A 16,911-nucleotide genomic window follows, 5' to 3' on the forward strand; every position below is an offset into this window, starting at 1 on the left:
CCACTAGGGAAGCCCCTTTGCATAAGGTAGGGAAGGGTAAAACTTGGCCTGGTCTTTGTCCAACCTAAAAAGAAACAACTTGGAAATCAGAGCCTAAGTAGTAATAAGTTGCTCATCTAGAAAACCGAACACATATCTGGGTTAATGTTCCATTCATGTCGACTTCATGATGTCATAATTATTATAACCCTTCTAAAGGTTCCACTTGCTAAATTACTGAGACATCGCAGCTGCTGAGTAAATAGGGACAAGACAGAGCTTAAACAGTACAATAACTGTGTGAAGACCTCAGATAAATTAACCAAATCTCTCCACATATTAGATAATTAGGTACTTCATCTCCAGCATCTGATTATCCATTTTCAGATGATTTGCATATCCATTTTTCTCCCAGTCTGGTAGATAATCTCTTCTCTAGGATTACAAAAGAGATAAGATATTTAAATCCATTTTATTAGTGACTATAAATAATCTTTACAATATTATTATTCTCTCTTGAGGTAGCAAGGCTGTGAGGATTTTGCCATTCTTAAACCATTTTCTAACTTCAGCTAGGAAACAAAAGCTGATCTCTTTTACTTACATTGGTTCTTTCTCATATCTTCCCATCAAGGATCACATGGTTATAGACTTTTCAGTTACTGCCTTGTACAAGGTTATTTTTATTTCCACCCCTGGTTGTGACATCTGTTATAATTGCTGTTTGTCTTTTTCTCTCTTTTTGATGATTGCCTCATTATTAATAGTGTGTCTTGTCTGAATAGCCCTTGATTTTCCTGTATATGTTTGGAGGAGAAAATGGCAACCCACTCCAGTATTCTCACCTGGAGAGTCCCATGGACAGAGGAGCCTGGTGGGCTCCAGCCCATGGGACCACAAGAGTCAGGCATGACTTAGTGACTAAACCTTGTCTGAATAGCCCATGATTTTCCTCGATATATTAGGGTTTTCATTTGATTTCTTTTAAACAAATCTAAGTAATGATTCTATTTTAGTCTATAGCACAATTTTTTACATACATTTTAGTGGGTTTGACAGTACTTTGGGGCAGACTTTAGATGAATCCACAAAAGTTGATATGTTTAAAATAAAATATACACAATAAAGCAAGAGACATCTAGATGTTCAGAATCATGCATAAGGAGTGTTCTGGTTGGTGTTATCACTGGATACCTTGCCTATTAAGAATTCAGGTGCAAAAGGCAGTTCTTCGGTTCTTCAGTCCCATATAATTTACCAAAGTCAGAGAGTTCTGTCCACATTGAACTTTCATGTTTATTAAGTTATTCTTTTTTAAAGAGAATCTTTTTTAAAAAATTAATTATTTTTGGCTGCGCTGGGTCTTTGTTGCTGCACGTGGGGTTTCTCTAGTTGCAGCGAGTGGGGCTACTGTCTAATTTCAATATGCAACTTATTCTTGATACTTACTGTGAAACTCTATTTCCATAGGATATGAGTCACTAAGTTACATTGTAATAGCCATTGTGGGTTCTTCCATCCATTTATTCAATAAGTGTTCTAATGCACCTACTGTGTGCCAAATATGTGATACTTGATTATTGATCTTTGGCGTATCTAATGCTTGGGGTTGGAAAAAGTTGTTTAAAAATTTCTTCTTGGTTTTTTGCTGCTCATTTAATGTGCTTGTCAATGGTCTTATGATTAGAGATACCAAGTGCTTGACATACCAGGTTCCAACTCTGTCACTATGTTTTCAGGATTTGCTGTGGGCTTCTGGGAGCTGTATTTATGCGTTCTGTTTCCTATTCCACTCCACATGGGCTAATTAGGCCTGTGCCTTCCATATTTTGCATACCCATTTTATCAATTAGATCATTTTCATTTCTTCCTTCAATAGATTTGATATTTTTTTTATCATAAACGTTCTCAGTGTCTTGCTAGGGATATGATTTTTCATTATAGAGTTTATCTTCTCTAATTTATAAACCCCAGCTCCTTGTAATTAGCTGTTGAACATACAAACCCATCTGCAGTAACCAAGTCCAAGTTTTGATGGCATCTCAGAATTTATTGTTCAATGATAATAGTTCTGTTTTTGTGATACTCTTCTAGACTAAACTGCTTCTTTGGGATCATATATATTTTTGAAACATTAAGCATATGAAAATTTGGGGAGAAACAAAATTCTGTATATATTTTCAACATCTCCTTCACGCCTTGCCTCATTTCCCCAGATTTCCAAGCCTATCTCTGGATCCCACTTTGCAGACTGAGGTTTATTCTGAGAAACCTACTTGGACTATATAGAAGGACTAGGCTGTATGTCACTCACTGATTTCTTACTTAATTACATCCTCATTAATGTCTACATATAAGAGAATCAAGAAAAGAAACTCGGGGCTTCCCTGACAGCTCAGTGATATAGAATCCACCTGCCAATGCTGGAGACATGAGTTTGATCCCTGCTCTGGAAAGATCCCACATGGTATGGAGCAAATAGGCCCGTGCACCCCAACTATTGAGCCTGTGCTCTTGAGCCCGGGAGCTACAACTGCGGAAGTCCGAGTGCCCTGGAACCTGTACTCCACAGTGAGAGATGAGAAGCGCGTGCATCCCAGCTAGAGGGTAGCCCTCACTTGCCACAACTAGTGAAAAGCCCGAGCAGCAACAAAAACCCAGCACAGCCAATAAATAAATAATTTTTTTTAAAGAAAAGAAACTCACATTTCTTGGGCTATATTTCAAGCCCAACAGTTTGCAGCAGGCCTGTACTATTCTATAATATTTTAAATATAAAACCATCTGCTGCTATAAATCTATATTACCTAGTTATCACTGCTTCCAGTATCTTTACTCTCCTATCACTGGGCATATAACCATACCCTTTTTATTTCCAAAATGTGGACAGTAAAGGTACCTAGCCACATTAAAACATAAAATTGACTGGAACTATTTTTCCAGTCTAATTTGAAATTTAGCTCATGTGGTCTTCTGGCAGTATCCGTGTTCACTAATAGGATTCTCAGTTCAGCTGTTTTGTAATACTGATGAAGGGAATGTCCATCTTCTCAATTTTAAGACATGGAAAGTTATCATCTTGTTGTGAGTCTGGTATGTCTCTAATGAGCAAGAATATGATTACAACATCTCCATTTCCTTTTTAATGAGTCTAACGTTATTAGCTAGTATCATTGAGTTCTCAGTACAGCCCGAGGCTCTGGAGAACTCTTGCCTAATCTTCCTGTGCTTCCTCCTTGTGAAGCATCTAAATAAAACACAGTCTGTGAGAAGGGGTCTCTAGTTTCCCACTTCTCTAGAACTGGGGGCTTAAAATCTTGGGAGTAATTTGTGTTCCAGGTCGCTTGCCCTGTTGTGTGCTAACAACTCAAAAATTTGCTAGTTTCAAGCGTCCACCTCTGTGCTGCAGGAGTGGATAACTTTCAGCTTACTGTGATGCTGAGCCTCTTCTTACGTGTATCTTGGAGGATAATCTAAAGTTCATCCCCTGAAATCAGACCCATCGGCCACCTATTATCTGTATTATGGGAGCTTTCAGATTAACCTGAGCCTACAAAATCCCTTATGGCTTCCATGTACTTATTCCAAAGAGATGGTACAGAATAGTTCAAGAGGTCTCCAAATGTTATGAGTCAGGATCCCTTAAGAAGCTTAAACTATCAGCATCTAGAACTCCGTCTCCAGACAGTCCAATGGGGTAGTCTTCAGTGACGTCTGCTCATCACAGTTCAAACAAGTTCCCCTGCAAGCATTACTGGTGGGTGTTTTAAGCAAATATTAGCTCTGAGAAGCTTTTCTGCTTTGTATGAATACTGTTTGACCAAACTCTTCTTTCTTTCCTTCCTTCCTGTCTACTTAACTTACCTTCCTACCTCCTACCTACCTACCTCCCACCTACCTACATCCTACATGCATTTACTGAGCACTGTGCTGGTACTGAGAGAAGGCAGAGACAAGGCAAACTTGTTACACATGCAAGGAATTTGCAATCTGCAACCCTCTTCATTTATATATCTAACTCTGCTGTTCTCAACTTTGCTGTTTTAAACAGTTCTGTTCTGACCGTTGTAGAAGGAAATGACAACTCATGCAGGTATTCCTGTCTGAAGAACCCCACGGGCAGAGGGCAATAGTCTATAGGGTGGCAAAGAGTCGGACACGAATGAAGCGACTTAGCATGCACACATGCATTCTGACACATATGTATTTTGCCTGATCCCAGAGCTTCTGGGTCAAAGGCTTCTCAGAGCCTTTATCATTCTTTTTTTTTTAAATTATTTTTAATTGTGGGCAAATTGCTTTACGATGTTGTGTTGATTTCTGCTGTAGGTTTATCATTGTCTTCTGAGGTCAGCCCTGGCTCAAGGGAATCTCTAAGGTTCAGAAAGTGAGAAACTTTATTTCTCATTAGTTTACAATAAAGTTGGTGCAGTTTTTCATCTTTGTGACCCCATGGGCTATACAGTCCATGAAATTCTCTAGGCCAGAACACTGGAGTAGGTAGCCTTTCCCTTCTCCAGGGGATCTTCCCAACTCAGGGATTGAACCCAGGTCTCCCACATTGCAGGCAGATTCTTTACCAGCTGAGCCACAAGGGAAGCCCCCATTCACAGCAGAGTAGGCAAAAGAACTGAGAAACAGAATGGGGAAAAGACTAGTGATTGAACTTTTGAAATATCTGTAAAAGAAACAAAAACATGTGACATAATATATAAATTAAGCAACAGGTTTACATATGACTTCCAAAATAAGTAAACCAATCTTAGAAAAAGGTCTCAAACTAATTTGGTAAAAGATGACAGCAGCTAGGGTCAAAAAAAATTACCAGGACAAAAATATGTACAACTGAAAACTGCACCAACTTTATTGTAAACTAATGAGAAATAAAGTTTCTCATTTTCTGAACCTTAGAGAGATTCCCTTGAGCCAGGGCTGACCTCAAAAGACAATAATAAATGTACAGCTGAAACCAATACAACATCGTAAAGCAATTATACATATTACTTTTGCTAAAATCATCCCAATTCCTTTTGGAATACTATCTTGGCCTTAGAGTTCTTTTCTATGACACTGGCTGGCTTAGCTGGCTCTCGCAATGTGCTCTTGCAGGTTGATCCAGACAGATGTGATTTTCTGATCTTTGTTGAACGTGATTTGATGTTAAAGGAAAATGTTAAAGCAAATGGCTCAGGCAGGGCCATCTTCACTCCAGGCTCCCTTGTGAGGTTTGCCATGTAGATGGCTTTGTAAATGACCTTACTGAAGCTAAGTCAGTCACACAGTAAGTCACTATGACTTGAAGGTCTCTGCCGCTTGGAAATGAGGCTCTTTTTCGAAACATAGTCTGGCCAGAAAAAGATATCCTCCAGGTTCAAGAGCTTCAGGTTGCTTTGTTGAGGTGACCTTTTGGGGTTAAGAGGATACAGTGGGCTAGGACCCTTTGGGGGCAGTGACAGAGGAGTCCCCTGGGGCCCCAATTTTTGTTTTGATTATCTAAAGACAAATATTGTCACTCCAAGTAGGAGCGATTTGGGTTAACTGCCTGGAGGAACCTTCTTATAATGTTGTCTTTGGTGATATCTTAGCCTGAGTGCTCCATGCTGTTTTTGGTTCTGGGGGAAGGTGACAGACAAGATGACTTCCAGAGGGATTAGCTCTCCTAGGATTTCTATGCCTCTTGGAACAAGAAGCAGCAAAGAAGGGGGTTGTGAGTGAGTGAGTGTGTGTGTGTGTGTGTGTGTGTGTGTGTGTGTTGGACACAGTCTAGAGGGTGCGCTGACGCCTCTTTTTACCCCAGTTCTGGATGTCCATCGTGGCCACCACCATGCCCATACCCTGCGGAGGCTTCATGCCTGTGTTCGTGCTCGGTAAGTTCTGATGAGAAGCCTGGGACCTTACTGGTGGTTCAGGCTAGGGTACTGTGAAAATAAGGAAAGGCCTGGAATGCTGGGGACTTGTGTTCAGTCTTAGCACCCCAGGAGGCATTGGCTCTTAAAAAATGGAGGATAAAGACCTTGAATCCCTTCCTTCCTTTGGTCTCTCCCTAGGAGCTGCATTCGGAAGGCTAGTAGGAGAGATCATGGCCATGCTTTTCCCAGATGGTATCTTGTTTGATGACATCATCTATAAGATCCTACCTGGGGGCTATGCAGTTATTGGTAAGACACATTCCACCCTCCTGTAACCCCGGACACCCAAACTCAGACTCTCCCAAGACATCTGCATTCCAAGCTATACAAAACGGTCTTCATTTAATGCTATTTAATTCAACTTTTATTTAAATAATTAGCCCTTGGCTCTGACTCTAATTAGCTCTCATTAAACATCTTTGAGCCTCCCTCTTTCTTTACACAGAATAGGGATTTTAGGGATTAAATGAGATAATAAGGATGAGAACACCTCAGATTGGCTCTGAGTGTTTGGTAAGGGCTTTTTCTTTTTCTCCAAAGAATCATGGAAAGAACAGTGCTTGTGACTGGCTCGAATACTCCTACCTGCTGATGTGCTCATGTTGACGAGTCTTACGAGCACATGACTAAGAGCTAAGAAATGTGGGCTCTGGTCTCATCCCCAGCTCTTGTCACTGGATAACCATGGGGGGGATTACCTGCCTTTCTGCACTTTAGTTTCTTTATTCTAAAATGACTTCCAAGATGTCTAACCTTTTGAGAGTCTGAGATTATCTTTTCCCATTATATGTATAGTCCCTTCCACCCAAAAACCATGTCTAACAAAATGACCAGGATATTCCCTAGAATTGTTATGCTTCCTCCCTCCCTCTCCTCTTTACCAAAATCCCATGACATCTAATCCCACACTTCCCTTTGATATAGAACTAATCAGCTTTATAGAACATACAGTGACCTTAGTCCCCCATCACAGTTCTGTACAAAAACTTCTTGCATCTGCTATTATTCCCTATCTTCATGCCTCTCAGATATCCCTTCAACCTCCCTGGTAGACATTTCCCTTAGCATGCATGCATGCTATGTCACTTCAGCCATGTCTGACTCTCTGTGATCCTATGAACTGTAGCCCACCAGGCTCCTCTGTCCATAGGATTCACCAGGCAAGAATACTGGAGTGGGTTGCCATGCCCTCCTCTAGGGGGTCTTTCTGACCCAGGGATCAAACCTATATATTCTGTGGTTCCTGCATTGGCAGGCAAATTCTTTACCACTGAGCTACCTGGGAAGCCCATATATATATGAGCTTATATATTGGAGATATATATATATATATATATATATATATATATATATATCCTGTATTAATGTTCTGTAGTATATTGCATGCATTATCCAGTAAAACCATTCCTCCCAATCTTTATCTTTTATGACTTTTTCTTATTCTATTTTCATGTATGGCTTCCCCAGCATCTTTTCTCATAGCATATCTTCCCATGTTTAAACAAGAAATAAAGTTAATGCACTAGGGACTCTTTGGCTGATGGGAAATCATAACCAAAAACAAGTAAGACAGATTCTATCTTCAAAGAGCTTATGGAATCATAATGTTTTAGACCTGCAAGGGCCTTAGAACTTATCTAATGACCTCTTTCACCTTAGAGATGAGAGCATGGGGTTCCAGAAGGATTAAGTTCTTCTCATACCATTGAGAAATAGAATCAGGATCTCATTGCTCCAAGCCCACAGCATGATTCTTGGGTTTTGAATCTGCTCATAAATTGTTGGCATCAGAACCTGAGGCCCAAAATAAAATGCTGTAAATGGGTTTTTTAAAACGCTCAGTTAAGAGTGATGCAATTGTTTAAAAGCAAGGAACAGATAGCACATCACTATATTTTATAAATGAAAATTTGGACACACAAAATTTTTTAAGTTGCCAAAGGTCGTAGAATGAGGTCAAAATGATTTTGTAAGAGCTCAGCATTCTAGCCCCTACTTGACACAGGGTCATCTCAGGAGTGCTGGCGCGGCCCGGGGTCACGTCTCCCCGCCCCCTGGGTCCCGCCCGTCACTGCCCGTCACCAGCTGTCACCAGCTGTCACCACCCGCATAGCTGCCACGCCAGGAAAGGCAGCCCTAAGCAGAGTGCACGTCTGTTTCCGGTTCCAGGAGCAGCAGCGCTGACTGGCGCGGTGTCCCACACAGTCTCCACGGCCGTGATTTGCTTCGAACTAACGGGTCAGATTGCTCACATCCTACCCATGATGGTGGCTGTTATTTTGGCCAACATGGTGGCTCAGAGCCTGCAGCCCTCCCTTTACGACAGCATCATCCAGGTCAAGAAGCTACCCTACTTGCCTGACCTTGGTTGGAACCAGCTCAGGTCAGGGGCACCAGCTGGAATTAGTTCAGATCTGATGGGGTGGGGGTGGGAGGTTCTGAGACTGAGAATGAGGTTAGGGTCGATGTCTGGATCCACTGCCTGTTTTTTTTTTTTTTTTTACTTATTTTTATATTCTCGTGTACTTACTAATTTTATGAGTGATCAAATGCATGGTGAAAACCTCACGGGAGGAGTGGAAGGGACAGCCAAGGGACAGGCACATATGGTGGGGCTAACCTCCCCGGTGCTTTCTCCCTCCATAGCAAATTTACAATCTTTGTTGAGGACATCATGGTACGGGATGTGAAGTTTGTTTCAGCTTCCTGCACATACGAGGAGTTGCGAAACCTGCTCCAGACCACCACAGTCAAGACTCTACCACTGGTTGAATCGAAAGGTCAGTGGGAGGGAAGGAAGCAGATTCATGGGCTAGTGACCTGAACAAAGGCGCCACAGAAGTGCAGGCAGTACTGGGGTGAGCGCTTGTCTGTAGGGGCCACCCAGTCTACAGGTCACCCTGCTGTAGACCTCTGCTAAGGCCTCTGCTCCTTAGCAAACATGATCGATCATCTTCAAGGAAGGAAAAGCACAAGCACAGGAAGACAGTTAAAAATCCAGCGAAAGAAATACAGTTGATTCTCATTATTCCTTGTGCTTATGTTCTAAAAACTTGCCATGAACACTGAATTAGGGATACTGTAATTATGAACTTTGTGGCTCAGCTAGCAAAGAATCGGCCCACAATGTGGGAGACCTGGGCTCGATCCCTGGGTTGGGAAGATCCCCTGGAGAAGGGAAAGGCTACCCACTCCAGTACTCTATGGAGAATTCCAAGGACTATAATCCATGGGGTCGCAAGCAGCTGGACACAGCTGAGCGACTTTCACTTCACTGAACCATTGCTCCCAAAGGAAATTCAAGGTGAAGTTCCTGAAATCCAAGGTGAAGTTCCTGCAAGCCTCTGGTCACATTTTCTTCAAATAGTCAAAGCAGCAGAGAGGCCAATGGCACCCCACTCCAGTACTCTTGCCTGGAAAATCCCATGGACGGAGGAGCCTGATAGGCTGCAGTCCATGGGGTCGCTAAGAGTCGGACACAACTGAGGGACTTCCCTTTCACTTTTCACTTTCATGCATTGCAGAAGGCAATGGCAACCCACTCCAGTGTTCTTGCCTGGAGAAACCCAGGGACGGCGGAGCCTGGTGGGCTGCCGTCTATGGGGCCGCACAGAGTCGGACACGCCTGGAGCGACTTAGCAGCGGCAGTCAAAGAAGCATACGCTTGTCTAAATGGGTTTTCCTCGCCTGCGTGCTAAGTTGCTTCAGTCACGTCTGACTCTGTGTGACCTTGTGGACTGTAGCCCGCCAGGCTCCTCTGTCCATGGGATTCTCCAGGCAAGAATACTGGAGTGGGTTTCCATGCCCTCCTCTAGGGGATCTTCCTGACCCAGGGATTGAACCCATGTCTCTTACATCTCCTGCATTGGCAGGCGAATTCTTTACTACTAGTGCCACCTGGGAAGCCCTGTGCTTCTCGTTAAAGACAACTTATTTAATATCTGTTGTTAATTCATTAACTTGGAACGCACCACAACCAATAGCATGATAGCTCATGGCTAAATAAAGCTTATCTAACACGTGTATTTTCTCCATAAGGCACATCAAAGCCTTCTTGCTTGGGGGCAATTGTAAACAACACAATCACCATCATGAAACACAAAAATACAAAATCATGGCATTCAATGGATCACGAAAGGAACATTTGTTTATAATATGAAGCTAGAAAAAAAAAAAAAAAGGTGGTGTATCACTCTGTTCAGACCCAACTGGGAACATGTGCGTGGGGCAGCTCGGATCTTTTGCTGCTTTACATGTGCCTGTGAATGATGGGGAAAGCACAGCATGTATTGATTTGGGGTTACAAATATACTCGAGCCAGTGGGGGAATTCACAAATAGGTAACGGTAGGGGTTTAGTCGCTAAATCGTGTCTGGCTCTTGCAACCTCATAGGCTGGAGCTCACCAGACTCCTCTGTCCCTGGGATTCTCCAGGCAAGAGTATTGGAGTGGGTTGCCATTTCCTTCTCCAGGGAATCTTCCTGACCCAGGGACTGAACCTGGGTCTCCTGTACTGTAGGTGGATCGTTTACTGACTGAGCCTTCAGGGAAGCCTTCACAGATAGGGAATCTGTGAATAATGAGGCTCCGCTGTAAATCTTACACCCTCTGAGGTGGCTCTCTTTGCCCCATAGCTAAATGACAGCTGTTCCTTAATACCCAATTTAAGGAGCAGATGAGACTGTTCCATGTGAAGGAGTAAACATCTTTGATAAATAGTGATTTCACCTCCTTCACCATCCTTTCTGCCCACCTCTGACACTTAATCTTGCTTCGTATTACTTCTTATTGTGGTTTCTATATCCTTATCTTCCTCACTAGATTCGGTATCCTTTTAGAGCTGAGACTATAACATCTGTCTCCCTCAGACTTCTTCCTTATAGGTATTTACCAGATATTAAATAAATAGTTGTCTAATGTTTGAATTAGTGTGATAGAATCATAGGGCCATTTGAAGCCATTTAAATTGTTAGTTCTAATTTCAGATGATTAGAATATCCAAATTACCTTAGTTTTAATATTTTCCCAAATCCCAAATACCTTTCAGTGGCCTCTAAAGCAGTGGCTCCTTATTGGAACAGGGGTACGGCTGATGGGTTGCAGGGTTTTAATAGTAATGACTAATTCTTAACAGTGGTAAAGAACCTGCCTGCCAATGCAGGAGACATAAGAGATGCAGGTTCTATCCCTGGGTCAGGAAGAACCCCTGGAGGAGGGCATGGCAACCCACTCCATTATTCTCGTCTGGAGAATTCCATGGACAGAAGAGCCTGGCAGGCTACAGTCCTTAGGATCTCACAGTCAGACAGGACTGAAGCGACTTAGCACAGCACACAGCACAAGACCTAACAGTAAGATTTATCTCAATAACACTGCCTTAATCTTGGGCTTCTAAGATAGTGCTAGTGGTAAAGAACCTGCCTGCCAGTGCAGGAGATGTAAGAGATATGGGGGTCTATCCGAGAGATGTGGGTTTGATCCCTGGGTCAGGAAGGTGTCCTGGAGGAGACCATGGCAACCCACTCCAGTATCCTTGCTTCGGAAATCCCATGGTCAGAGGATCTTGGCAGGCTACAGTCCATAGGGTTGCAAAGAGTCTGAAGTGACTTAGCACGCATACAATCTTATGGCCTTAGAACACAATGAAAATGTTAATGATAGTAATTGAATTCTAATAAATATTAAAGAACTTTTCCTGGAAAAAGAAGCATTATGTCTATGCCTAGAAGGACCCAGAGAATTTTAGTGATTAAACATCAGATATCCTTGTAGCCTTTTTTCAAAGTATTGGGTTGACCAAAAAGTTCATTTGGGTTTTTCCATAAGATGATATGGGCTTCCCTAGTGGCTCAGATGGTAAAGAATCCGCCTGCAATGTGGGAGGCCTGGGTTCAATCCCTGGGTCAGGAAGATCCCCTAGAGGAGGGCATGGAAACCCACTCCGGTATTCTCTCCTGGAGACTCCCATGGACAGAGGAGCCTTGCAGGCTACAGTCCATGAGGTCACAAAGAGTCAGACACAACTGAGCGACTAAGCATAGCACATAGCACATAAGATGATACAGAAAACCCAAACAAACTTTTTGATCAGCCCAATATAGTCCCATCTCAGTGTGAATGGCTTTTAATGTGTCTTCTTTTGGAGACAGGGTTGGTGAGGCTATTTTAATACCCAGTTCACCTGTTTGCAAACTGTCTATGTAAGGGCTCATCAAAATAAGTACAAATTAGCACCAGTTAATATACTCTCATGGAGAAGGAAATAGTAACCCACTCCATTATTCTTGCCTGGGAAATCCCACGGACAGGGGAGCCTGGTGGGCTATAGTCCATGGGGTCCCAAAGAGTCGGACACTACTGAGCGACTAAACAGCAATAATGTACTCTCAGTTGGGTCCCTAAGTGCTAAATGGGTGAAATAAAAAGGACTGAATGAGGTCAGTCCTGAAAGACTTTGAAAATGAGTTTTTAGGAAGAGAGGGTAACAGCTGAAAAGAGCTGGGCTGAGTCCCTGACTCCATCCTTCGGAGAGAGGGGCCGACGGGGTGATCGAGCTGCCCTCAGGCCAAGCCTGGGTCTCCCCCAGATTCAATGATCCTGCTGGGCTCCGTGGAGCGGTCAGAACTTCAGTCCCTCCTGCAACGTCACCTGTGTCCCGAGCGGAGGCTGCGGTTGGCCCAGGACATGGCGAGGAAGCTGTCCGAGCTGCCCTTTGACGGGAAGGTGCGGCCAGCGGGGGTAGGGCGCTCTGGTGTCTGGCCCCAGGGTCGACCCGAGTCCTTTGCCTTTGTGGATGAAGATGAAGATGAGGATCTCTATGGGAAGCCCGAGGTAAGCGGGCTGGGAAGGGTCAGGGGAGCGGGACAGATGGGGCAAAGGGAAAACAGGAAGAGAGAGGATTGATGCTGATCATTGACAAAGTCTAAGAGATCAGTGCCCCTGTGTCCAGGGGAGATGAGGCTGCAAATTTTGGAGTCACGGAAACCAAAGAGCTTTGAGGACTTCTGAACTGGAAAGAACAAGGGTGTTAGATAGGTTTCCCAGGACACCAGCTGGTACAGGCAGGACGAGGTAGCCTCTTGTCTAGGACTGAAATTTTTACTTTTCTCTACAGATGCCTCCTCTTCATCCTCCTCACCCCCTTCCTACTGATCCACTGCCCCCTGAAGAGCCCAATGGGCCCCTGCCCAGCCACAAACAGCAGCTGGAAGCACTGGAGTCTACAGGTAAAGATTCTCCCATCATGCACCTCACCCTTGCCTCACATCTTGTGGGTTGTCTCTGCATGCTCCTCAACCTAAGGGCTGCTACTGTGAGGAGGGATTAGGCCAGGGGATGGTGGGAAGGGATTTCCGTTCTGAGCCCAATGTTACGGTCCCAAAGTGGGGGGGCAAGGGCTGGATGAGGAGAGTGGGAGAGGGGAGGTCCTATGGAGGTGAGGCACCTAGAAATGCTGACCTGTTGACAAAGTATCAGGACTGCTTGGGGCCCCTAACCCTTCCTCTCAGGATGACGTTGCTTTGTCTCCATTTCCATCCACTCACCACTCCTCTCAGGTCCAAGACCCTCCATCTTTCGGTCCCTGCTTCACTGCTTGCTAGGCAGAGCTCGCCCCAAAAAGAAGAAAATGACCCAGGTGAGAGAAGATGTGTTGGAGTCAGCAAGAGGGAGTCTGGGAAAGGGAACTTGTCTTTGAGGAGTGAGAAACCCATGATCCTGAAGGTGGGAGGGAAGAGGTCCCACTAGGGAGGAGAAGCTTCATCATATGGAAGGGATGATGGGATGGAAAGAGGCATCGGTGGCCGGCCAGGGAGAAGCGGTTATGGTTCTACGAGGAAGAAAAGGGCCGGAACTTGGACCTATGTCTTTCTTCTCTAGGATTCAACAGATTTAGTGGATAACATGTCTCCTGAAGAGGTAAGTAAAGGAAACAGGAAGCTGGGGTGAATCATTTTTCTGTTTTATTTGGTTTTGCCGGCTGTGCTGTGTGACATGCAGAAATCTTAGTTCCTTGACCAGGGACAGAACTCACGCCACCTGCATTGGAAGCGTGCAGTCTTAACCACTGGACCACCAGGGAGTTCCCTGTCTTGTTAAGTGAAGATATTGCTCTTTTTTTTTTTCCAATCTTCTTCATTGTGTTGTTGTAAGAATAAGATGTGAAGCTAGGCAGAAGAACACTTTGAGAGGTTGTTAGTGAGGTCTGATTATGGAGTGGTGCTGGGCACATTGCTTGGGGGTGGGGAAGCATGGCAGTGTCCTTATGGGGACCAGTGTCATTTCAGGAGAAGGAGGTTTTGAGCCTCTGTGTGTAGATGGGCCAATGGCGATAGGATGAGCCTTAGGGCTTTGAGACATTAGGGGTGTTCTGGACCAGGCAGACGCTATGTGGGAAGGTTGACATTTACCTGCAGGAAAATGGCTTCCAACTTTTATACAAACGGAGGTGGAAGAACAGCATCAAAACTGAAATGGAGAAATCAGTGCCTGGTGCGGTTACTATGCTAGGTTGATCTGGGCCCTAAGACAGTGGACAATGGGAAGATTCCAGGAAGCGAGACTGGGAAGAACCACAGACTGAGGGCAAATACCGACGGTGGTGCCTCCTTGGGACAAATGCCTATTTCCGCAGAGAGGTGGCTGTTGACTCCATGAGAGAGAAAATCAAGCACTGGGTGGAGCAGGTTGTGCTGAGTGACCAGAACATGGCGCAGGGAACAGATTGGGAACACATGTCTGAGCTGTGCAGATCAGAACTACCCTGGGGTGTGGAGAGGCACCAATAAAATCCATTAGCAACCATTCCATTTAGTAAAAGAGCAGGCAAGCTTGCTGCAAAGGCTGAAAGGTAGAGCTTTAAAAGTATGTGGCTGAAATATCAGACATTTTAGCTTTCACAACTATGTAAGCCAATTCCCTAATTCCTACTCACCCATCCACCCCCCCTCCTTAAATTTGACATTGCCAATGGCTGAACATTTTGAATGTACTAAAAAGCCACTTAATTGTACTCTTAAAATGGTTCAAATGGTAATTTTCATGGGAAATTTATCTCGATATTAAAATATAAAATTAGATATGTAAAACGAGCAAACAACAAAAAAGTATGTAGCTGATGAAATACCATAATGTAGATTATCTTCAAAGAAACATCTACTGGATGTCCAGAATGTGTGCATCCTGTGTGCTCATTTGCTCAGTTGTGTCTGACTCTTTGGAACTCTATGGACTGTAGCCCACCAGACTCCTCTCTCCATGGGATTTCCAAGGCAAGAATGCTGGAGGGGACTGCCATTTCTTCCTCCAGGGGATCTTCCCGACCCAGGGATCAACCTGAGTCTCCTGAACCTCCTGTATTCCTTACCACTGAACCACCTGGAAAATCCCATCCAGAATATATATGTGCTAAAAATTAAAAGTACTCAAGATTGGAGGAGAGAGTGGTTAGTGACAGGAGAGAAAGGCAGGTCTTCCCCTTCTCCCCTGACACCCCTCAAGACACACAACATTTCTGGATAAATGACCTGAAGAATCAAATGGATAATCACAGACAAAAAAAACTGAACTATTCCTTTTACCCACAAGCAGGAATCAGACGGTTCATAACTACAATGAAGGAGTGCTTTACTAGGCTGCTGAAACCAATAATAATTTTTGTTTTTAATGCACCAAAGAAAGCCAGCTAGTTGATCAGTGAGGTCATTTAATAACCACAGGAACTAAAGTACAACTAGGGATAAAAAGAAGATAGATGATACATTTTTAGGTGATATCTGTCTCAGGGAAGACTTTAAGCAGCTCTCAACGCCCATGGGACCCACCATGATTCTTTCGAAGGATAAGATACAATAGGAGTCAAACTTCAGGGTATTTTGAACAGCGTTTTCAGGCTGGATTCAGATGACACCCTTGACAATATCAAGATGACACCTTTGGGAACAGTCAAAGAATTCAATTCTAGGTCACCAGAAGTCTTTGCTATGACTTATCTAATTCCACCGCTCTGTTAGGAATACACACCCGTTAGAGCCCCTGTTTGTAACTGATGCTGAGCTTTTTAAAGTCGTGGATCACGTCAAACCTAGAGCAGATGAAAACTGGGGTTCCTGGGACATGATGGGCAGTCAAGGTCTGTGTAATCTTAAGCATTTAAGGACAAACACTTAGGCACTCTGTTCCTCTGTTTTTCCTCATCTGTAAAATAGAGATAACCATAGGGCAGAGTGAAGCAATTAGCATAATGCTTGGTGCAGAGAAGTGCTTGGTGCGTGTACACAGGAAATGGTTCTGCTACTGTTGTTCCCTGAGGACAGGGAAAATGGAACCAAGAAGGCCAGGAATGATCAGAGCACACTGCAGCGGGGCAGGACCAACCAAACCAGCATCGGCAAGGGTCTCACTCCCTGTCATATAAGTAAACCTTGTCTGCAACATACCTGCTAAGTGGTCATCCATCCTGGACTGTGAGTGCCGCCCAGCTTTGGGTGGACCTTTAGTCAGGCAAGGTGAAAGTTTGAAAGAGGTGGGATTGTAGTCAGGAAAAAGCAGGATGGGACAGACGGGGAGAGCGCAACCCTGTGGACCAAACACTGGACAGGAGAACTGGGGCATGACCTTCAGTGACGTCCTCTGAAGCTTAAGACGTGTAGATCTGAGCAAACTGAAAAAGAAAGTAGACCCTCATTCAGAGGTTGTTGTTCAGTCACTCAGTTGTGTCCAGCTCTTTGTGATCCCATGGACAGCAGCATGCCAGGCTTCCTTGTCCTTCACCATCTCCCGGAGCTTGCTCAAACTCATGTCCATTGAGCCAGTGATGCCATCCAACCATCTCATTCTCTGTCATCCCCTTCTTGTCCTGCCTTCAATCTTTCCCAGCATCAAGGTCTTTTCCAATGAGATGGCTCTTGACATCAGGTGGGCAACGTACTGGAGCTTCAGCTTCAGCATCAGTCCTTCCAGGGAATATTCAGAGTTGATTTCTTTTAGGATTGACTGGTTTGATCTCTTTTCTGTCCAAGAGACT

At 44.1% G+C, this 16,911-nt stretch overlaps 1 protein-coding gene across 4 annotated transcripts in view; it reads left to right on the plus strand.

Moving 5' to 3' along the window:
* The window catches only part of CLCN1 (chloride voltage-gated channel 1), a 37,703-nt gene that overhangs the window by 17,261 nt on the left and 3,531 nt on the right, over positions 1–16,911 (plus strand). For all 4 annotated transcript variants that reach the window (XM_069588623.1, XM_069588625.1, XM_069588624.1 and 1 more), the window contains 8 exons: positions 5,777–5,846; positions 6,027–6,137; positions 8,058–8,271; positions 8,535–8,668; positions 12,475–12,719; positions 13,003–13,114; positions 13,445–13,524; positions 13,767–13,805. In XM_069588623.1, coding sequence (XP_069444724.1) covers positions 5,777–5,846; positions 6,027–6,137; positions 8,058–8,271; positions 8,535–8,668; positions 12,475–12,719; positions 13,003–13,114; positions 13,445–13,524; positions 13,767–13,805 — 1,005 coding nt within the window. The remainder of the gene's footprint in view (positions 1–5,776; positions 5,847–6,026; positions 6,138–8,057; positions 8,272–8,534; positions 8,669–12,474; positions 12,720–13,002; positions 13,115–13,444; positions 13,525–13,766; positions 13,806–16,911) is intronic.

The sequence above is a fragment of the Ovis canadensis genome, chromosome 4 (assembly GCF_042477335.2).
Source record: "Ovis canadensis isolate MfBH-ARS-UI-01 breed Bighorn chromosome 4, ARS-UI_OviCan_v2, whole genome shotgun sequence".
Lineage (NCBI taxonomy): Eukaryota > Metazoa > Chordata > Mammalia > Artiodactyla > Bovidae > Ovis > Ovis canadensis.